Source organism: Plectropomus leopardus, chromosome 19 (genome assembly GCF_008729295.1).
Source record: "Plectropomus leopardus isolate mb chromosome 19, YSFRI_Pleo_2.0, whole genome shotgun sequence".
In the NCBI taxonomy this organism is placed as follows: Eukaryota; Metazoa; Chordata; class Actinopteri; order Perciformes; family Serranidae; genus Plectropomus; species Plectropomus leopardus.
This window is the reverse complement of record NC_056481.1, coordinates 6,575,513-6,599,316: the sequence shown is the minus strand read 5'-3', so window position 1 is coordinate 6,599,316 and position 23,804 is coordinate 6,575,513. Positions and strand designations below refer to the sequence as shown.

Here is a 23,804-nt window from a genome sequence, read left to right as displayed (position 1 = left end):
CACATATTTTAAGAGGGATGATGAAACGGTAGTAAAATAGAGACTTTTGATGAGCCTGACCTAGGCAGTGGATGTGATGACTGGAGGTTGATGGGGTGGAGAAGGGCGGGTGATGACAGCTGACAGCATAGGAGAGGATTTGAAGTTTGACAGTAGCAACGTGAATGATCTTGATAGAGACTGTAGCAAAATTTCATTGGCTGAACTGGAAGAGCAAAAGCAGGGAGAGTGAGATACAGAAGCATAAAGATCTTTCTGATTGAACCTGCGCCAAACTTTGTTATGCAATGATAGACAAAAGCAGAGCTTCAGCTTTTTTCCTGTTTTATTTTCTCTTTGTATAAAACACTCTCAACTGTTTTTGTATTATGTCGTGCTATACATATAAACTTGAATTGGCTTGAGCTGAATGTTCAAATGTGCCAAGTGTTGGATGAGCATTTCTATGAAAGCCCAGTGGAAACATTTTTATATTCCCCAAACAAAGATGAAGAAAAAAAGAGTTGTTTTTGTATCACAATCAGTTGGCACCAATATCAAATGTTCATTTTTGTTAATGAATGTCACGATTAGGGCTGCAACTAACAGTAATTATCATTACTGTTTCAGTTACTGAATAATTAATCTATTAATTAATTTTGTTAGTAGTCCACCTAAAAATAGTTTCATTTTACACTTACCGTGCAAATATCTTATAGTGATCACCTCTGTCTGGGTCAAATTAAACACTTGGATGGATTGATTTTTATACATTTTCATAACCTTTTTCTTTATTTCTCATGCAGATGCAACTGATATTTCTATATTACATGAACAAAAACTAATTAAACTGACAGCTTCACTGTTTACTAATAGCTGTTTCAGCTGCCTCCCTTTGCAGTTTCTTAAACACAAACAGCCTCATGCAGGAAGCAATATTCAGAAAAATATCCTCTTATTTATCTATTTTTTGTTGCTCTTCTCTCTCATAAGAGAATGATGTATTAGTGATCGAGATTTCTTTTACTAAGAAAAGAAAAATCATCTTGTTTTCACAGTTCACCAATTGCCTGTCCAATGAGAGGAAACATAAGTTTTAAATTTGAGGAAAATAAAAACAAAACAATACATAAATATCAGATAATCAATTTTAGATTATTATATGTTTTCAAGTGATTTTAATAATTGGATTTTTAAATTTTTGGGCTAAAGAAAAAATCTTGGTGTGCTGATCCCAATTAAGACTAAAATTTGACATTTTTTGCTTCCATTTTCATGTGAAACCATTTCTTTTATTTTTGATTACTGTGTATTTCTCTGCTTACATGTCATTTACACCATAATAAAAAATTCCCAATTGCTGTAATGCCAGTACTGACACTCTGGAACATTACATTCTCTTTTTTAAGGTGATATAAAATTAAGTCAATATCACTACCACTGAAGTTCTCCTTACATCCTCTTTTGGTTGCATCTCTACAATTGTGCATGTGCCAGAGTCTTTGCACACGGCACACCTGTCCTTATACAGTGTTTAGGGGGCGATACCGGGTTGAAAGCAGATTTGGATGGTTATAATGTCTGGTTAATCTGGAGTTGGATTCTCATATTTTTTTCTCTAGAGAGTAAAATTTTGGAGAAATTTGGAGTATTTTGATACATGAGGCCCAGTGTTCTCTCTCTTTAAATCAACCTATGGAAACTTTAGAACTGTCCTCTCCGGGCTCACTGCCAATTCTTCAGCCTTTTTCCTCACCAAGGGCCCGCTCAAGGGGGCATTATGTGACCGGGCGTTATCAATCCACTTGACGAAGGCGGCTTCAACCACAGGTGCTCTCCCTGTACGAGCATTCGTTTTCTTCATTCGTGTCTCCAGCACCAGCAGCCATGACTAGCAGCCATAAGCTTCAAGGAGGCTACGTTTTTCATTGAGAGAATTTTTTTTTCTTTCAATGTGCACATAGCAGCAGCCTCTGACAGCCAGCTGGAAGCAGACGGGCTTTTAAAAAACAAAGTGTCATGGGAGTAAAGTATTCAAAAATGGAACTGACATAGTTATACTTCAGTTTTTTTCAATGCGTCATCATGAATGAAAAGACTCAAAATGAAGCCTGTAAGTGGACCACTTAATTACTACAGGCGAATTTTGTGTTTTGGAATTATTCTGTTCCAGACTTTTTTAACCATATAAGCGGTTGTTCACTGTAACCACGATCGCTATAAGCGCTTTGACTAATGTTACATTACTGAGTGCTAGTTGGAAAATAATACCAAGAAAACTGGGGCACAAAACGTGGGGGTCGAAAATTAAAGATGAAGACGCAACAACATCCAATTTCATTTAACATTTGTAATTACATGATTAAAATCAATTTTCTGTCTACTTACTAATCCACTAATCAACCAGTCGTTTCAGCACTTGTGTTGATTCATGGATTTGGGGATTGACGGTTGTGTTTGGTTTTGTACACACTTTGGTTGCACGGCAGATCAAGGCTGATCAGAAATGAGTTCCTTTAGATGTCACTCTTTGACCTTGTGGGGATTTTTGGGACATCCGTTTTATCTTTACCGTTTTCTGAACACTCAACCAACTGCAAGCAACAGGGAAGCAGAAAGCGAACAGTGAGCCACAAATCTCTAGTTCATGCCCCCGGTGTGAAAACAAGTGGCTGTTTTCATGAGCAACACTCCCTTAACTCTTTTCATCTCTCTCTCTCCTCCTCCATCTCTCCATCCCCAGGAGCTGCGCCTTTTTCATCGCAGGTCTATTGAGCAGTAGGGCATGCAGCCTGCTGCTCGCTCTCACTCTTGTGTCTCTCTGTAGCTTTTCTTCCGCCTTCATCCGTCTTCTGGCTGGAGTTTGACTCATACTTTAGCCAGCCATGTGAGCTGCTTGATCCCGTCGACCGCTCTCTCTCTCTCTCCTGGGGGAGGCCAGCAGCCGACGGGGGCCATTTGTCTGCATGTAATGGAGGGCTGAGGCTGCGGAGCGAGGTTAGGCCCCTCACGGCCCGGTGGAGAGGGACAGCCACGACAGATGCCAAAACACTCCCGAGTGTGTGTGTGTGTGTGTGTGTGTGTGTGTGTGTGTGTGTGTGTGTGTGTGTGTGTGTGTGTGTGTGTGTGTTTGTTAGAACAGGCACGGCTCTGTCACACTGTGTCAGTACTGGATTAACACGATAAGATATGCACACAGACTGACAGTCTGAATGACACAACATTTTTGTTTTTGCTCCCATTTTTTCACAGGTTTAAGACACAAGTCTGTTTTCATGTATTCTGTAGATATAATTCAATAAAATAATGGTTATCACTCTGTTAAACTCATATTCCCAGCGCTTCTCCTTTCCCAAGATAATCCACCCAATTGAAAGTGTGGAGTATCAAAATCCTGATTAAACAGCATCATTACTCCACAGGTGTGTCTTGTGATGGTCAAAATAAAAGGCCACTCTAAAATGTGCAGTTCGTTCACACAATACAACAGAAGTTGCAATTTTGAGGGAGTGTGCTACTGAAACGCTGACTGCAGGAGTGTCTAGGCCGTCTCTGCAGTAGAAAGATCTAAATACTTTTGGTGCTACGTGACCAGAGAAAACAGAGAAAAAGGACAGTTTTGCTGAAGAGGTAGAAAACCTAAAACTACCAAAATGCATCGTACCAGACCAATGAACTCCTGCTAGTGAGCGACATAATGCATAATCCACCGGCTGGCAAGAAACAGCATCAAACTACAGTTAAACAATAATCTAAATTATGTTTCAGAAAATATTTGAGGCATGAATTAAGCAATTTTGGTTTCTATTTGATCAGTGCTGCTTAGTTTTAACATTTTATCTCATATTTTGGCCTTTGTTTTCACTTTTCAGAAATTCTTCAAATGTGCAAACCAATTGTAGCATTAGCTGTCAGGTGGCTCCTCTCAGACAGTCTTGCAGGTGAAGACGCTGGATGTGCAGGTCTTCAGCTGGTGTGGTTTCACTTCGTCCACAGTTGTGACATTGATAGCATTTACTGTCAAATTATCTGAAACAACATTGGAGACAGTTTGTGGTAGTAACATGAACATTAGGTTCACTAACAACAGCTCTGATAGTCATTATTTCAGCAATGGCATAATACCATAAAGTTTGTAGCATTTGTGTCATACTGTTGTGTTATCAAACTGCAGGTTGCAGAGTGGTCTTTTATTGTGACAATCTCAACACATTTTTTCTTTAATTCACAGCTTAGCAACCAAAATTAGCGAGAAATATGTCTATTGAGTGCATTAAAAAGTTTTAGATTTTTAACCAAAGTTTTGGGAAAACTGTTTTTTTCAGTATAGAAAACATGCTCTTAAGTCTGATGTTCAGAAGCAGAGTCTAGGGAAAATGTATTTTTAAATAAAGACCTTAGATCGATGTTTATTTAATTTCCTTGTAATTTAATTTATTAGTTATAATGAATATTAGAGAAGGGAAGCAGCTAGTCGCAAATTAAACATTTAAACATCCATCTCTCCATTTCAGTCAAACATAAATCCTCATCATCATTATTGATTTAAGTGCCGTGGGATATTATCAGGCTGGCAGTCACTGAAAAGCCACCCTTGACGCTAAACATAAAAAAATTGATCCAGAAGAAAGTAATTGCAGAAAGACTTGTACTGTTTCTTGCTTCAAGCAAAGCCGGGATTGCACATAAAGCTGCACAGTTGGCCGAGATGTTTCTTAGCAGCTGTCCAGCCTGCCAGGCTCTCTTGTGGACCGCAGCTCTTTCTGGAGAATAATAATGGAAAAGGAAATTGGGTTGGAATAAAAAGCGAAAAAGCATTCAAAGAAGGAATAAACATAAAAACCAGACAGAGGCAGAGGCATGTTCACACATATCTGATTTGTCCAAATTTCTCAGCTCTGTGGCTTGATAAATCCCTGCACCGTGCCGGATGCGTGGCAAGCCGTCGTTAAAAGCAAGCCTCAGACAGCTGCTCACACATCACTGCGAGACCGGGGAGTTTAATAAGGATGACCAAAATGCATTCACAGGGAGAATGAGATAGATAAAAAAATGAGCAACATGCTAAAACAAGAAATTACTTCAGGAGGCTAGTAAAAAAAAAAAATCATTACCTGTTTTAACCAAAGTCTTACCAAAGTCTTATCTCCCTCTTCTTGTTCCCTTGATATACACGTAAACCCATTCAGGATAATTGGCTTACTTTTAATTTCTTCCTGCATCATGTGCTCTTTGATCCCTGAGGACCAGTGAGCGCAATGAGCGGTTAGATCTGCTGAACACGCTGTGTAAGTCTTGTGTGACCCCCTCTGCAGCAGCCTTGATTACCTGCAGAGGGAGAGAAAGCTCAGCAGGGGAGCACATTAAAATCAACTAGCCTGGGGAAAAATTGCCCGACTGCTCCCACTAACACTAACGACATGAGGACTTGTTCTTGATGATGGTAAAATATTAGCTGAAACTTATTTTGGCAGGTGCATGGATGGGGTTATTTAGTAATGAGAGATTTGTGGAAAAAGAAACAGAAAAAGAGATTCCGTAAGATAACCTCACACAATGCTGGACATCATCACAGAGAGAACAGGCTGTCTCCTCCCAGTTGTGCAAAGCTCTGCCTTTGTTACCTTAGCAGTACTACACTGGTGATGTTGATAGCTTCTCATGCTTTCAGTTGTCTCTGTCAGCCCTGCTAAATTTGTGCTAAATTTAATCTTTCATATCTATTTTGCAAGTGTTTGTGGTACTTGTTCTGGATGTTTTTACGGGTACATGAGTGCAGCACAGGCGCATGTCGTCGAGTGTTCCTTTTTCCTTAAATGAATGAAATGTGATGAAGTTGCACTCTCTGGCGATCTTCTGCTCCGTCTGTGCCCACAATATGCTCTGTGCTCCAAGAGTGTGGTGCGATCGATAATGGAACGGTATATTTATTCCAACAGTTCCCAATGAACAGTCCAGCTCCAAAAATATAAAATCAATATGTGGTGGCAGATGTTTTAACCGTGGCGGGCTGCCACAAATAAATTATGTGTGGGAAACTCTGGAAGCCAAAATTGTGATCCAGATTAATGTTTGTAGTAATCTCCCACATATTTGTGAATTATGGGACACATATCTTTGAACAAATGCGGCTGCACTGATTATTTAGGTTGGCTTTTAGTTTAGGAAGAAAGTCAATATCACAGTTAATTTTGTTCATTTTATTGTGGGAAGCCAGTGTTTCCCACAGATTTTGTGGGGGTGGGCGGTTTAGTATCACTTTCACTGCGCCTGGCGCTCTGCTGCTCCGTCTGTGCTGCTCTGTGTACCAAGAGCGTGGTGCAATAAATAACTAAACTGTATATATATTCCATTCCATATTGGTACATCACAGGAATGTCCATCCTAATATCCTAAATATTTGTGAATTTAGGTACATTGTATGTACTTACGGTTATTTTTTTTTTCTACCTGCGGTCCTTGGGGAACATCCATGCTGTGCCGCTGCCTCAGCGCACAGAGATGTTAGGCAGGTGTGCCAGCAGAAAGGTGTCGGATTTGTGCGGAACAGCGCAACTAAAACACATATTAGTGACATATCACTGGCAGCATGGTTTGAACATTATCAGTGGTTTCTGTGACATGAGAAATAGTTTTTAAAATACGTAAAGTCACACTATGGAAGTGTTTCTACGGGTTTAATACTGTTTTTTTTTTTTTTTACAGTGTAGCATTATCAGAACAAATAATAGTCCCCTCTGCACACTGATAGTGAGTTTACTGCATCCCTTCGAATTTTAATGCATCAGGGTGGCTGGATGCGTACCGAGCAACATCACCGACTCCCCTGTATTTTCATCTTCAAGAGTTTCTTAAACGTCAGGTAAAGAAGTTAAGCCTGGGATTGTGTCCCCGTTTTAGAAAGGTCCCAGGAAGCCACCTGGGATTCATTCAGCGCTTTGGACACTTCCGCTCTGCCCACATCCCCGAAAGGGATCCATAATTCATGGCTGTGCGTCCAGGATGTCACCGCTCCAGCAAGCTAGCATTAAATATTTACCGCAGATCATAAGCTGCAGCCATCGAGGCCTGCCAGTCCCTTTAGGAAAACTGTTTTCAGTCTCAGCATGCACTGGGAATCCCAAATGAGCCCAGTGGCTGTGGCTGCTCTGAGAAGAAGGATCTCATGAGTTATCATACGGTAGATGCCAACAACACAGGTAGCTATATGCAACATATCACTCTTTGTGCTGTGTCCTACATGCTTCTCGTGGGCTACAGAGAGAATTCAAGGTATTTTATGACCCTGCACACCTGTATATATTTTCGGAGCATTTTTATCCCTATTTGAATCTTTTCTTTCTTTCAATCTCTCGTCAGCTCTCTCGCTTCCTCTAACAAGGCACAGCAGGTACTTAGATCCCCCCTCTGATGAGATGAAGGTCAGGATGGAGGAACAAGTGGATGGAGAATTTGAGTGGCTTAGATTGGAGGAGTAGAGGAAGAGGAGGTCATCAGCTGTGAATCAGGATCATGGCAGAAATGTGCAAGACAGGGGTTGCAGTTTTTACACATGTGTGCAGCAAGCAGCGAGGAGCACAGTACTTCTAAAGAAAAAAAACATTGCTCACAAGGAATCAAAGACCTTTTGTTTGTTATTGATGACTAAGGTGGCTGTTATTCCCGATTTTGTGCTGCCAATAGCTCAGGGAACTTGAAAGAAAACGTCTAAGAGAAAATCAAACTGAAATGTCACAGAGTGCAGAAGGTGGGCAGGAGCCACAACCATTTGAATGATATTGATCTGTTTCTCCGACAGTAGTATTTTTCTGAAAGTGTGAGCTTTCTGATTGGTCAGTGACTCTTTTGTATCCTGATGTGAGAGATTTGTACTTTTGCGCGTAACCTTGCCATGTCTTCAGGGCCCAGTTTTGATTTGTTTAACCCTGAGATGAGGAAAACTTTGGGTTTTTACTTCCACAAAGAGACAAAACTCAAACTCTGGGTCATTTACTGTAGTAACTTACTCTTTGAACCAACGAATACTGAGTTTCTCTTTGTCTATCCCTTCTTACAGAGCCTGACACACTGTTTTATTTCTTCATTGATTCAGTTCGTATCAAAGCGCGTTTGTTTGGGGTGGGTTACTGTATGTCAAAATCCAAATCCTGGTTCGATATTAGTTTTTTTACTCAGGACAATCTAAAGTTACCTCTTTTATGTGCTGTCAGTCATTTCTTTGAACAGTGTTTTTTGCCCTCACATTCAGATATTACCACAGCATCATGTCACATCAGCTCACAATCAAATCTCTGCACGTCATTCTTTTTTGTAACACCAACGGCGGTCGTCAGTTTGTTAAAGCACTTCTACTAAATGTTTATGCAGATAATGTGTAATCTCAGCTTAAATTATAAAATTGGTATGAAGCTTTATAGATACGTAGGATCATTGAATAATTGAACATAAATCCTGTAGTATTAGAGAATATATGTTATAAGTGGTGCAGCTGCAGAGTGAGGTATTTAAATAGGCTGTGTTGAGTCTGAATGTGTTTAAGCAGCATTTCAATGACTGTTTATATGAACTACTTAAACTAATTATTACTGGATCAGATTGTGAGCTTACAGTCGTGTCTCTGTCTTTGATATATATATTTTTCAATGGACTCTGTGTTTTGTCCCCATTAAAGCTAAACAAATATATTTAAAATCTATGGCTGTGGCCTAAATGCTGCATTAATGGAGAGTACCAGGGCTGTCCTGAATACCAGTTTTGGAACATTGTAGCTTAGGTGAAAAATATATGTGATTAATTAATTTCAGGTGATTTGCTAAGCTGGTTGTGTATTTGTGCTATGCCAGTTTCCTTTAGTGTATCTGGTATTTAAAGATGACCCAGTGTTTTACGGATCATCTTTGTAAATTTTTTAACTTTAACTTTTTAACAAATAGCTGGATTGACTGATTTAGTAATAATGTGTCATGCACACAAACATGAGCTAAACCCTCATTGGTTTACAAGACCCCAATACAATAACACTGCAGTGATCAATCCAATCCAAAATACAGTCTATCTGTAAGCCTGTCTTAAGGCATGTTGGTTTAAAACCAAAAGTTTTTTGAAGAAAAAAGGGTTTATTTTTCTTTAGAAATTGCCAAAATGTTTTCTTCTTAAATTCTAAACATGCCTCCCCCTTTTACCCCCCCCCCCCCCCCCCTTTAAAAGATAATGAACAGCCCCTAAATTATATTAAAATAATCAGCTATAGACTGTTCTGAATTATTATTATTTTTTTAAATAATATGTAATTAGAAAATCTATCATATAATATTGGGAAAGAGTCGATGGTCGTTTCAGAGAATTTATGGTCTTGAAAATTTGCCTCATTTCCCACACAAGTCATGAAAATTTATTTTTTAAAAATTTGTATGAACCGTGCAGATGTGTCACAAATGCCAGAAATGTGCACATTTTTGTCTCAAATACATTTCACCTGCTGTGTTGACGAGTTTATTCCCAAATGTGTTTTCTGGTTGTGCGCCGGGTAGATAACCAGATATCGTTTCCTCACATGACAGCATTCAGCATTTGGTGGAAAGGATGGAGTGAAAGAGAGAGAGGGGAGCAGGTAGGAACAGTAGATGGAGGGATAAGGCCAGAGGAAAAGACGTATGTGGAGGAAGGCACCCAGTTGGAACGAGCTGTCTACCTCCAGATTGTTGAACAGGCGCAGATAATAAGAAACTATTGATTGTAAACATAGTCAGGGGGCTGTAACATCAGGTGGCGGAGGGGAGGGGAGGGAGGAGGACTTCTCCCTCGCTGGCTGCCACATTGACGTGTGAATGTTCAAAGGAGGACTTGATAGAGACAAGACGACACCAGGTTTTAGCTCCTATAGGACACGTGCTGAAAAATGGATGAGTGTTTATGTATTCAGGCTTCGTTTCAGCAGCCGGCAAAGAGGATGCTATTGTTTCCTGCCAAAAGTGTTTGGCTGCCAAAACGCAGGCCACAGGAAGCAGAGGGGTACAAATAGCCAATTAAAAGCCCTGGGTTGTTACGCAGGGCTATCATATTTCAGAAGGAACCATAAGGAGAAGTATGAACAAGGGAGGTTGTCAATATTTCTGCCCTGCTCAGTCAGCACCAACACAATGTTTACACATTGTAAATCGATAAAGCTAATGCTGCTTGAACAGTGTAATTAAAATGTTAAAATGTTTAATGCCCTTCTCAGCCGTGGGATCAAGTGTGGACAGACGAGCAGACTCCAAACATATTTAGCTCTAATTAAGCCATCCGATACTGCCTTTGAAAGCTGACAATGTACTGTTTTTACAAATAAGCTTTCTTTTAACTTTTCAGTTCTGACAAGGCACAGGGACGTGTTCTTCAAATTCTCAGTCAGGTTCATCACACCTATCTTGACTCCTCTTCTCCTCTAAGCTTGGGCTGTACCAGGGTATTGCAGTATCCCAGGTTATTCAATACCTTTATAAATACAGGCCCTCCGCTTTCTATTAAACTCATTTTATGTAGTGCACAGCATGCATCAGCAGAGGTCAGTCTCTGGTCTCAACTGGTGGAACAGGCAGGTGAGCTGAAAGACACAGCGAAACCTAGTGGTGGAGGGAGACATTACAGGACTGTAAACAATAACGTTATGTTTTTTACATCTAACGTGATAAATTAGCATTTATTTTGACCACACCAGAGCTGGTGAATGTTGGAACAGTGGACTTAGTAACTAGATTAATACCAAGAGTAGCCGATAATTTGGGTGAGTTCATTTTGTTTCATTCAAGTTTGAATAAAGTGTGTTCTCAAATCTGTTAACAAGCCTCTGCAGTCCTCCGTGACCGTGAGAAAGTTGAATTCAAAAGGTGGGCAGTTCTATTTCTCTGTTTAATATGGAAAATGGGTATGGGAATATTTCTTTTCTGAACATTTTGTGTTTTATTTTTTTCTATTTTGTCTGAAAAGCTGAAAGTAAGAAGTGCACTTACTGTCCGGAGGATTGGAGGGTTGGATGTTTGAGGCGCACACTTACACTATCATACACCATATACAGCGGTGAAATTTCAGAAAGGCAAGAAATATTACATACCGCCTGAGCCTACCCCTTTATTTTATATATTTTCAAAATGTCTTAAAAAACGTTGTTGTTTCCTCCTCAGTGCCATCACTCTGGACAACACGCTGGTTATTCTGTCTACAGTGGCGCCAGATGCCGGGCGCTACTACGTCCAAGCGGTAAATGACAAGAACGGAGAGAACAAGACCAGCCAGCCTATCACCCTGTCAGTAGAGAGTGAGTAACCACATACTGTGAACTATGCACATGCACACATTGTAACAAATTCATTATGCCAGGACAGGTGTGGACACACTTTTAAGATCTTGCAACATCAGTTGTGGAAAGCAGCGAAGCACATTCAGCCCCTGCTGAAATACTTAATGTTCCTTAATGTTTGACATTGCATCGTATTTTATATTTATCACCAAATATTTTCAATGTAAAACCTTTATTTAAAAAGTAATAAAAAGAACGACATTTCCTTCTGAAATGTTGTGAAGTACAAAGTGGAAATGAAAACCAGAGTTCATCGGTAGCAGGTTTTTGAAGGCTGATAACAATAGTTTGCAACAGGAATAGCCATAGCCGATTAATCTGCCCACCTCACCCCCACAAGATGAAGAGAAATTACAGTATATGTATGTACTTAGGGGCCAGTTCTTTTCTTTTGCTTCTGATACTTTTTATCGACAAAATTGAACTGTAATTGAATTTGAATTATTGACTGAATTAAAAATTGCTGATTCTTGTGCATTTTCACCTAAGTTACATTTGAAATGTGGGAGTTTTACATGTCACGGAGTACTTTTACATTGTTGTATCACTACTTTTACTAAGAAAAGGATTTAAGTACCTCTGCCACATCCAAGAAGCTCAACCTTTATGATCAGATTTCGTTTCGCTGCACTGAAGTGTCTCCAAAATTTACACATCGTTGCAGCTACACACACAGAAAGAGAAAGCTCTGAGAGCAGTGACACAGACAGTCTGTTCTACTGCCAAGTAGTTCTTAATATTCACCAGCATCTTGAGCTGCCACAACAAAAAAACACAAGATACACAAATCAAACCAATTTGGTCGGCTTCAGCTCAGCAGAGTGAATTATAAGAGGAAAGCGAACAGACAGCATCTCATGACATGCTACACTGGAGTTAAGTGTAGAAGTGAATGACGAGGATGAGGGTTACATATTACAGTTGACAACACAGGGGAGCAGAAATAGCCTGTGGTGTATATGTGGAGAACAGTGGCAGAGTTGATTACACTGCTGCTAGATCACACACACACACACACACACACACACACACACAGATTCAGGTTAGATGGAGATACTTGCAGGAGGTCTCAACTTGGCAGGTCTCTGGGAATCGTGCTGTGCATTTACATGTACATTACACACATGCTCCACATACGCACACACCCACACATTCATGTATAGGCTGCTGTGAGTGCCATTTCTGCAAGATGTGTGTGTTCTTGCGTTTTACTGTATGCACATATGTATCTGTCAGTATCTGCTACAGCAGCTGTTCCTGCAGCGACGCCCCTGACGATGCATTTCCCATGAGCTTTCCTGGCTCTGACAGCACTTGCCTGAGACTCGGCGAGAGCGAAGGTCAAGGGGAACTCGGAGGAGACGAGTGTTGGTCATGTTACAGTTTTTATACTTTGGACAGAGTTTAAAAACTTGAGTTCAACTTCCAATATCCTCTTTGTGCCTTTCTTTAGCTTAGCTAAGAAGACTGGAGGCAGGGGGAAACAGCTAGTCTAACTCTGTCCAAAAGTTAAAAATACACTTACCTCTAAAGCGGATAAAACATTTTTAGTGTTGTTATAGTTATTTTTTCAATAAACTTTATTTTGATTTTTTCAATCAGAAGAAAAGGTGCAGAGTTACAGCTGACGTCTCCCACTCTGGACGCCCCTCCCTCTTCCCCACCTCCCCTCTCTTCCATGGTTAACATACACATATACATGTACATTGAATTAGCGAAGAGTAGACAAAAACACTGTCTAAAAGAAGTATTTGCTGAAAAGATGGTCTTTTCACAACCAGGCCATCTATGCAGTAGAAAGATGAAAATACTGTTGAAATTGGTGCTACATGACCGAAGAAAACAGAGAAAAAGGGCTGTGGCATTTGCTTTTGCTCAAGAGGTAAAAACCTACATCTTCCAGAGTGCACTGCTCCGCTTTGGACCAATAAACAATCCCACTAGTAGTTGACAAAGTGCGAGCATGTCTGTTGGAAACAATAGCGGCAGGCTGGCAAGAAACAATCTCATATTACAGTTAATCTGTAAGATAAAGCATGTTTGTGAAAGCATTGTAGGTGAGAAACAGGCAGTGAAGTAACATAATCTTGATTTATGTTTGATTATCACCGCCCAGTTTTACAGTTTGTACTTTAAGCAACAGCCGCAGAGCCAGACAAAACCATACAACAAACGCTAGAAATCACATCAGACATTAAGAAAAGTGGATGCAGTGCAACCCCTCAATCATTCCTTGTTAGATTCAGTGTTCAACCAAGGCACTTTGAAGCTACTTAGAAGCCATACTTTGATTAAAGAGGTTGACAGGCTGAGGAATAAATGAGCTCCTGAACCTGTTCAGTCAATTATGGGTTGTAGTAGCTAACAGAGCAAAATGGAGAGAGACAGTAAGACGTGTTTGTTTGGATATTACAGGTCAAAACCTGTGTTTTCATCTTTTAAACCAGTGATATTGAGCTTACGGGCTGTGGGCCAAACCTGGCCCTCTTTACATTTATTTCACAATGAAAATGAAGTGATTCCCACTTGGAATTGTTTTCGTACTTTTAGTATACAGGAAGTGCCAAACTGCATAAAACAGCATCGAAATAGAGCTTGTTAATTTAAAAAAAAATTGCTTGCAGAGGATCACCTGCACCCGATCTGAGCTAAGACATTAATGTCCTAATGTCCTGGAAATATCCAAAAATCCTAGAAATAACTTAAAATCCTAGTAATGTCTGAACATGCTAGAAATGTCCAAAAATCCTAGAAATGACCTTAAATTCCTAGAAACATTTGAAAATCCTAGAAATGTCTTAAAATCCTTGAAATGTCCTAAAATCTGAGAAACGTCCAAAAATCCTAGAAATGTCCTAATGTCCTGGAAACGTCCTATAATCCAAGAAATGTCCAAAAATCTTAGGATCATCAGAGAATCCCAGAAATGTCCTAAAGTCCTAGACATGTGTGGGGTTGCTGCAACTGGCCTCTGGCCTCCTGTCATTTTGCAAAAGTGTCCCCAGAGCAAAGCAAGTAGAGTATCCCTGTCTTAAACAGTGTGGCAGAGGTCAATTCATCTTGTCTTACTTTCTTCCTGATCTAACCACCTAAGAGCTTTGTGTGGAGCCAACAGTCCACTCAGCAGTGGACAATTCTAAGCCCGCCCACTATTTAGAAGTGGCATCTAATGCTTAGGATTTGATTAAAAACCCTCTTGTAACTGTGCACCGCTCAAATATTGTTTCACTGGGAAATATGTCACAGTATAGAAGCTAAAGATGCTCTAGCATATTTTTCACAGGAACTTTGGTTTGTCCGATTAAAATTTTACAATGCGTTTCCTTGGTGACTCGCAGTCAAACCTTGGTGATGTTAAGGTGTGTGTGGGTGGTGGTTGCACACATGGCCTGTACACAGCATCTAATGACCCAAGATTGGTAAGATTGAGTCATGACAGCCCCTGTAGCTACATTTGACATGTGCAGCCACGAGCACACTCCCAGGGCATGATGGGATTGACAGATCAGTGTGAATTTATCACAGACATGACACATCTCAAGCAGCACACGCACACACTGTTCTCTCACTGCCATGGGCTGTCTGTGTCTGATGCTCACACACACACATACACACACATACACACACTTATGCGCACAGTTAAACAGACATGAACTAGTTTGCACATGCAGAGTTTTATATACATATGAAAATGTGTGTATATACACACACACGTACACACACGCACACACACTGTAACCTATTCACCCCTTCAGCTTTATGTTTGTCAGGCAGTATTTTTCTATCCCTGTTTCTGGTTCTCCAGCAGACATCTTATTATACACAGTCAGTGCACCGTCTCATCCTATTCGGCCCATCTCTCTGTCAGAACTCAGATACACTGTGTGCATTGGTCAGTTTCAATATGTCATGTTGATGAGGACCCACAGTGCGCACGGGGTGGAAATGAAATGTACAGGACGCCACCGTCCAGAGGGCTTGCCACATTCAGTCTGTAATAAATATATGTTTGTTGTGTTTGTCTTTTGGGATAATTACTCTCTGCTTAACCTCTCTGTGTGTGTGTTTTTGTTGGTATGTGTGTGTGGCAACGTGTCCGTCTGTCTGTGTAGATGTGGGAGGTCCAGCAGACCCCATCGCCCCAACAATCATCATCCCTCCCAGGAACACCAGCGTAGTCACAGGCACTTCGGAGGTCACAATGGAGTGTGTTGCCAACGCCAGGTAAACATCCTGCAGGTTCATAAAAATCATTTTGTTAAAGGGTCAGTTCATTCAAATCATTGCGCCTCGTTCACCAGCTGTTCTTGAGGAGAAATTTCTTCTTAAAAGTAGTTTTCACAAAGATTCTGACATTCACCAATGATTTCTTTTTTCGGATAAGTTTTTTGGTAATTATTTTCATTTTACAGAAAGGATTATGCTGTTTTAAAATAAACAGTACCCTAACACTTTAATTCACAACAGCAGTGTGTACAGGAACAGTGCTTTTTTTTATAATTACTGATTGATCACACTAGAAAATATCATGGACAGATCAAAAAAATTTAAAACACTTAAAGTCAGTTAACAATGACTTACAGAAACATTGCATGAAATACAAATGCACACCTTGAACAGCCCTGCAGTGCTCGTCTCTGTCCTCAGACCTGAAAATTTTGCTACCTCGATGCTTAAAGTTTGCGGGTTGAGTGTTAGATAAACACACATTTTTGAAATCAAGAAGCTGATAATAGATTTTGTAAATCATACATATTTTCTTGATACCCATTGTAGCATAACAATAAAATACACTACATTACACTCATACCCTTCTTAACAAGTACATTTTTACCAAATGCTTTTAATTAATTTTTTTTTTTTGCACTGTAAAATAAATATTTAATGTGTTGAATGATAATTCTAGTTAATTCCAGTCTTATTTTTCTGGTTTTCCAAGTGTTTGTAGACACAAGTGTTCTTGTATTTTGGAATATGCAGAATCAAAGCAGACTCCTCCACTAATGGTATCCCTTGATTCATGAAATAGTCTGTTTGAATTGATAACAGTTGGTATCATCTCCACCCATAAACAGACATTTTTTAGATTTTAATACACGATGCTCCAGCCGATTAAGCAGATTGATGGATATGTGTCACATTGGCCCAATGTTGCGAAACAAGAATCGTTTATCATAAAGCACCAAAACATAAATTCTCAGTGAGATGGGAACATCTCTGAAACTCTACTTTTCACTCTGTAGGCCTCTTATCAAGCTGAGTATCTCATGGCGTAAGAACGGCGTGCTGGTGACCAGCGGTCTGAGCGACTTCAACCGCAGGCTGACCATCCTCAGTCCTGTGGTGAGCGACGCTGGCTTCTACGAGTGTGAGGCCATTCTCCGCAGCAGCAGCGTGCCCTCAGTCAGCGCTGGGGCTTACCTGCATGTACTAGGTAAGGATTAAAAGCTGAAATATGCGCATCAGTTTTTTTTAGTATTATCACTTAGAACTTGAAGCAGGACTGTTGACATGTTGTCTTGCACATGAGAATATCTTCCACACTTATTACTACAGTGTTTCTTTAGTATTTATAAAAACTACTTTACCATTCACGGGCTGTCATGGGAACGTCTGCCTATCACCAGGTCCATGCAGGTTTAATTAGACTCTGCATTGCAAGTACTATTTTTACAGTGGACCCCGAGGACAAAAACACATATGAGAGTGAAAGCACAAACATTAAGGAAATCCACATCCAAATGAGCCGTGATGGGAAAGCTTCAGTATCTCTGCCGCTGCTAAGTCAAAATACATTCATCATTCTTTTCCCCCCATGTTTTATTTGTGTTTGGAGCACTTATCTCACTGTTTGTGCTTTTGCCTTTTGTATATACATGTTTTAGTATTTCAGAATTTTAGGATTTGGAGCACTTCTCCTTAATATTTGTGTTTTCATTCAGTTTTTTTTGTTTTTGTCCTTGAGTTTCCACATACTTTAATACCTTTTTATGACTTCTTATGATGCACAAGGTGAAGAGAAATTATGTGATGAGTCATAACGCATGATTTATATACATGCTTTCATGCAAGCATGACAACCTAATGATTAAACTGCGTCTGTGTATTTTGTTATATACACAAAGCAAATGTTTGAGAGGAAACGTAGCATTTCTGTTTGCAAGTTCGAAAAGAAGAGCTGGTATGAAATTCATATTAATACTTCCAGTGGCAAAGCTATAGCTGTGAAGTCACAAGGCAGTGAGGCTAAAGTGTTATTGATTTAAAAGGCAGGAAGCTAATGGTTGGCCTCAAGAAACTGTTTAATAGCATTGCAGGAGTCACTTTCATTCCATCCCACTGAAACACTTTGATGTTTTTCAAGGTTGTGATGTGATTCAAAGGACAAGGTGCGGTGAACCTTTCCCTTGATACAGCTAACTGAGCCGTTCCTTCTCCCCATGAGTTTGAAAGATACATTTAAAGCTGTTATGATACATGACTTACTAATTTCTGTAATCTAACTACTGTTTAATCCCATTATTTTCAGCTGCTTTTTTAGTAGTTTGTCCCCACGAGCAGTACATTTTAAAGCAAAAATGTGTTAAACTTTAAAACTGGGTAAGTTAGCTTGATTTCTTTCAAAAACATGGGAAGAAGGCAGTGAGCATCTTTATAAAAAAATGCAAAAGAAATTATTTAAAAAAGAAAATAAAATTACCTAAAAATTGGCAAACAAAAAACAAACGAAAGTAAAACAATAATAGGAACAGGAAAATTACCTAAAAAAATCTGCTTAAAAGTGATGATAATTCCGTAAAATCATGTAGATATATGTAATTATGATATGTAGAAACATAGTTCTCTGCACATCTTGCCCTAGCTTTTTAAAATTTCTTGTAATTTGCTGAACATTTCTTGCTCATTGCGTTTTTTACCATGTTTTTGAAAGAAATCGCACCAATTTTCTCAGGGCTCAAAGGTTCAAGTATTCGTGAAAGTTTAGAAAATTGAGAAAATGATTGATGAACTGAAGGCTGTTTTTGTCACTGTTTTTGAATTCTTCATTCATCGTCGAATTATCTGAGAAAAAAAAATTTCCTCACAAATTCATCATAACACAGGGTGAGTAATTGATACACAAATGGTCATTTTAGTGGAGAAGTATTTTTTTGCTATTTACAGTACAACGTCTTTATCCATCAGCCTTTTTTTCAAGATGGTACAGGTTATCATCAAGGTACTTTGTGAGCTGTGATGATTACAGTGGCAGGTTTGCAATCTTGAATCTTGTTTTATCAATTTTTCATCCTGTCTTTCTTTTCACTCTGTCCCTCAGAACCGCCACAATTTATCAAGGAACCAGAGAAACACATCACAGCTGAGATGGAGAAGGTGGTGGACATTCCCTGTCAGGCACGAGGTGAGCAGTTTGCATGAATATTTGTGCATTTGTCATGAATGTCAGAGCAAAATTAGTATTTCCTGTTTTGTTTCTTTATTTCTGTGGTTTTATACTGAAACATGCAATGAAAAATGGAAGTGTGACTTACTGTCTGTAACCTCCCCACCCTCACTCCCCCTCTACAGGAGTGCCGCAGCCAGACATTGTGTGGTACAAGGATGCTTTCCCCATCAACCCGGTGAAGATGCCCAGGTACAGAGTGCTGGTAGGAGGCAGCCTTCAGGTCAACGGCCTCCTGCCTGATGACACCGGGATGTTCCAGTGCTTTGCCAGAAATTCAGCAGGAGAAGTTCAGACCAACACATACCTGGCTGTCACCAGTGAGTGTTCAAGCGTCTCTTTAGGAAACGCTTTTACACAGATAATCACTGCTATTAAAGCACAATGTGTTTTGTTAAAGCTCAAAATGAACCTTTTTTTTTGTTACAGAATAGTGTTGAATTGTTGCGCAGCTCTCTCAAGCCCCTTGTCAGATTCAGAAAAGACCAGGTGTAATTGCTTTGCAGAAAGCAATTCCAACCTGTAAGTAGTGAAAAGATTAGCAGCAATTTAGTGCTTTAAATGGAATTCTGTAGACTCTCGCAATTTCCTGTCCCAAAATGACTGCAACTTAATTGACAGAAGATAACACAAATGTCATTTTTCATCAGAATTCAGAAAAATCAGAACAACTTTGTTCCCCGAAAGAGGTGAGGCAAAATGTTAGTTTGCAGCCATACCAGCAGCACTAGCAATGGCAATGGCAAGTATTTAATACACACCTTCATTATCTCTGTGTGTACGTCTGTGTATCTGTCCACAGCTGATCTCGCAAACTACTGGACCCAGCAGCCTAATAACTTTCGTGCACATTAATAACCGTATGCTTAACGACCTCTGGTAGTTGCAGTGACAACCACAATTGTTGAAAAACCTGTTTTATTGACTGTCTTTCTACAACCACTGACTGATGACGCCTCACTCTTCTTAACTGCAGGGTAATGGCTGCAGTTTAGTAGTATAAAATCCAAGGCAAAACGGAACAAAAACAACAACAAAAAACAGGAAAAATAAAAAATAAAACTTAAGTCAACAAAAGAAAACAAAGGGACAAATTAATAACATTTAAAAGAGTTATGATAATAATTACAACAGTAATTGCATTACTGTCATGCATACGTGCCACTGAACAGCTTGTGTTAAAATTGCCGCTCCTATTATTTTCTGTTTGCACTGTACAACCCCCACACCAGTGGCTAGGCGTGCAAAAGCGTCTGTGGTCGCGCTGCCCTGTGACACTTAATGCTGTCATCTCATTTTAACCCTTGCAGCTCCCTGCTTGTACATCCCAACTCTAGCGGCTCTTCCTTTCTGCTCCCTGGCAGCCTGACTGCTTTCTTCACCTCTTGCTGTCTCTCTCTCCGTAGCTGTTGCTGTTGCTGTTGCTGTTGCTGTTTCTGTCTGTCGCTGTCTCTTGTACGTGTCAAAGAACGGATGAGGAGAGACTAGTTGTCGTTATATGTAGGCTACACCACCTTGAAATGGTGTTGGAGTTTTTATTTTTACAAGGATTTTAAGAGCAACATCCAGCTTTTTCTACCCTCTCATTCCTTCAATTGTCCATTCGTCCATTCCCCCTTCTTCCCTTCCTTCCCTATTTTGTAGTAAATAACCAAAATACTTTTTATTTAGGAAATATTTTGGAATGAAAGTAAATGTTGACAAAAAAAATACTTCAGTACACCATTGATTCCATCGTGGTCTGGCGAGCCACAGCTGTAAGTAAGAAATCGTGTTTAAGTTTAAATCACGCCTCATTTTCACCTAATTCAGAGGTGGAAGAAGTGCAGATCTGCAGAATGAAACACGTCATATGAAGGCGGCAGCAGTGTATTTTCAGCTTCACCCCGTCTCCCTGACTCTTTCTCTCACTGACACTCTCCTCCTCATCTCTCTCTTCCCTCCAGATCTAATCTTATCATCTCCCTTTTTCCTTAACACATTCAAGTCCCCACTTCTCCTTCTGTCCTGCTCCCAGTGTCCTGAGATCAACTCTGCTCCTGTGACAAACTCCCCACTCCCTCTTCTCTCTTGGGAGTGATACAGTTTCTGTCATCCTATTAAAGCTTTGATTTATTGCATGTCACAAATAGTGATTTCAGTTATCTACATATTGCCTTCTCTGTCTGTGCTCCTCCCTCAGTCCGTCCTCCTCCTCCTCCTTTATCCACTATCTCTGTGGGTGCAGAAAATAGACGGGCAGCAGACTGTCGTGCCTGTGTCAATAAAGAATTAGTGGGATAAAGCATTGACAAAACGCTGAGATGCAGCAGGCTGGCGCTTACAGGAAATACGTTTGAAGAGGGGTTTTGCCATAGACGTTTATTCTTTCCCCTCTATAACCCTCTTACTTTCTGTCTCCACTGTACTGAGCTTTCTCTTTATTCTGCGTGTGTGCATTTGTCTTCCCTCAGGCATTGCCCCGAATATCACAGCCGGACCCTCAGACAGCACTGTGATCGACGGCATGTCAGTCATCCTGCACTGCGAGACCTCTGGAGCCCCAAGACCGGCTATCACCTGGCAAAAAGGTCTCTGTTGCACACATACACATCTGGGGATTATGATGCCTGTTATCTATTACACGTGGGTCCATATTTTGCCACCGCTTAACGAATAAAGCCTGATTGGATTCCATGTTTGTATCTCAATAGAAGATCAGGGAAACACTCTTACTTTTCCTCACAATCCCGTTCTTCTCCTATTCTGTCCCTGAAAGCCTGATTTTTATGTCTCTGTAGCTGGCAATAGCCCCGGCCGGAGGCATTATGTTAATGGACTGTCCATCCGACCGTCCCATTCTTGTGAACGTGATGTGTTAAGGACGCCATGACGGTGTTTCTTGATATTTGGCACAAACGTCCACCTTGACTCAGCGATGAACTGATTAGATTTTGGTGGTTGTAAGTCAAAGGTCAAGGTCCCTGTGACCATGTCTGTCTCATTTTTGTGAACACAATATCTCACAAACACCTTGAAGAGATTTCTTTAAATTTAGCACAAACATCCACTTGGACTTAACAATGAATTGATTAGACTTTGGTGGTCATAGGTCAAGGTTAAGGTCACTGTGAGCTTGCATCTGTCGCATTTTGGGAATCTTGAGGGAATTTCTTCAACACAATCTCTCAGGAACACCTTGAGAGATTTTTTTTTCAAATTTGGCACAGATATCTACTTTAAGCCAAGAATGAACTAATTAGATTTTTGAGGTCAAAGGTCAAGGTCACAGTGACCTTACATTCATTTCTTCTTGTGAAAGCGATATCTTAAGAAAACGTTGAAGGAATTTATCAAAATTTGGCACAAACATTCACTTTGATTCAGCGATAAACAGATTAGACTTTGGTGGTCAAAGGTCACCGTTACCAAGCATTCTTCCCATTCCAATGGACGTAATGTCTAAAGAAAACACCTTCAGGGAATTTCTGAGAGAAACGTTCAACTCGGTCTCTAAAGCAGCTGATTGGAATTTATAGATCTGTGCAGTCAGGGTGAGATGTGTATGTAGCATCCATGTTTTCTCAGACGTGGATGCAAAGTGTAACTGGAATGCAGAGGCGTACAACCTGTAATTCTAGTTTTCTCTCTTCCTCTCCATTTATGTTTCTTTTCTCATTTGTGTCTCTCTGTGCAACTTCTTCTTTCCCTTAAGGTGAGCGTGTGTTGGCCAGTGGTTCTGTCCAGCTGCCTAGGTTCACCCTGCTGGAGTCTGGTAGCCTGCTCATCTCCCCCTCACACATCTCAGATGCTGGGACCTACACTTGCATGGCGAGCAACTCCAGGGGCATCGATGAGGCGTCCGCTGACCTAGTGGTCTGGGGTGAGTGTGCAGGGTCAGATGGATTAGACCTTTCGCATCCTTTTAAAAGCACACATGCCTGCTGCTGTGTGTCGTGAATGCCCAAGCAGACCTTCACAGTCATTCCTACGTGGCAAAAACAGGAAGTTAACAGTGCTGGCGTTTTATTGAGAGACATATGCGTTTAGCAGAGGTTGGAAAAAGGGGTCGTGGTGTATAATAATAAAGCTGCACTCAATTCCTTCAGATACAGAGGCGCTCTTTTGTGCAAGTTTGGCGTCATCATCGAGGTGTTTCTGCAAGAAGCCATCAAGAAACAAAATAGCAGCATGTCATTTCAACTGAAATGAGTTTTCTGAAATGTGTTTGTCATGTTGTTGTTTTGCTAACATAGTTTTTTTTCTCAGGAAGGACATGTTGTTGGCTTTTTTCATCATTTCTCTGTCTCCTTTTTGTCTGTCTGCAGCTCGCACCCGGATTACCACCCCCCCACAGGACCAGAGTGTTATCAAAGGAACTAAAGCTGTTATGACCTGCGGAGTCACACACGACCCCAGTGTGACTGTCAGGTAAGGATGCATTCACAAACATACAGGTATGAAGCAAGTGAAGTGTATTTCTATAGAATTATATAAAGCACTTTACTTGAAGAGATGTCTTGAAGTGCTAGAAAAAAGGGAAGCAAAGGGAAGTTACAGCTGCTAGGTCTTAAAGGAAGCAGCAAACTCTGGGGCTGAAAACGATGCTGAAGTGATAGTGCCAAAAACTGCAGCTCTTTGAATGGTTACTTGAGGCTCCAAGAACAAATCAATCCCCTTATATCTAACTTCACAGCAAAAATAAACATGTTTACAGCCTGGTACAAACAAACGGTTTCAATAATAATGTAATACTAACTTTATTTATATAACACCTTTAAAATCAGGGTTTACAGACTGCTTTGACAGCAAAGCAAAAGCAGAAATGGGAGGGCAATACAACGCCAGAAAGCCAAACAGTCTTACTGAACAGAAGCGAGACCGAACTAGAGTAGTGTTAGGACAAAATAAAAACAACGGGACAAATAATGCAAGATGAAAGAGGCGAGTGGTCAATCTAAAATATTTACAAATAAAAAGACCAAAAACAAAAAAAGCAATAAAACCACAAATAAAAGGAAATAAAACACAAAGACAATCAGGGAAAAATAATTTTTTTAAATT

At 40.2% G+C, this 23,804-nt stretch overlaps 1 protein-coding gene across 4 annotated transcripts in view; it reads left to right on the top strand.

Annotated features, from left to right (window-relative positions):
- sdk2b (sidekick cell adhesion molecule 2b) overlaps positions 1–23,804 on the top strand; it is a 375,326-nt gene that overhangs the window by 285,526 nt on the left and 65,996 nt on the right. For all 4 annotated transcript variants that reach the window (XM_042508531.1, XM_042508529.1, XM_042508530.1 and 1 more), the window contains exons 5-12: positions 11,142–11,275; positions 15,430–15,541; positions 16,561–16,751; positions 18,636–18,719; positions 18,887–19,081; positions 21,215–21,331; positions 22,456–22,623; positions 23,069–23,171. In XM_042508531.1, coding sequence (XP_042364465.1) covers positions 11,142–11,275; positions 15,430–15,541; positions 16,561–16,751; positions 18,636–18,719; positions 18,887–19,081; positions 21,215–21,331; positions 22,456–22,623; positions 23,069–23,171 — 1,104 coding nt within the window. The remainder of the gene's footprint in view (positions 1–11,141; positions 11,276–15,429; positions 15,542–16,560; positions 16,752–18,635; positions 18,720–18,886; positions 19,082–21,214; positions 21,332–22,455; positions 22,624–23,068; positions 23,172–23,804) is intronic.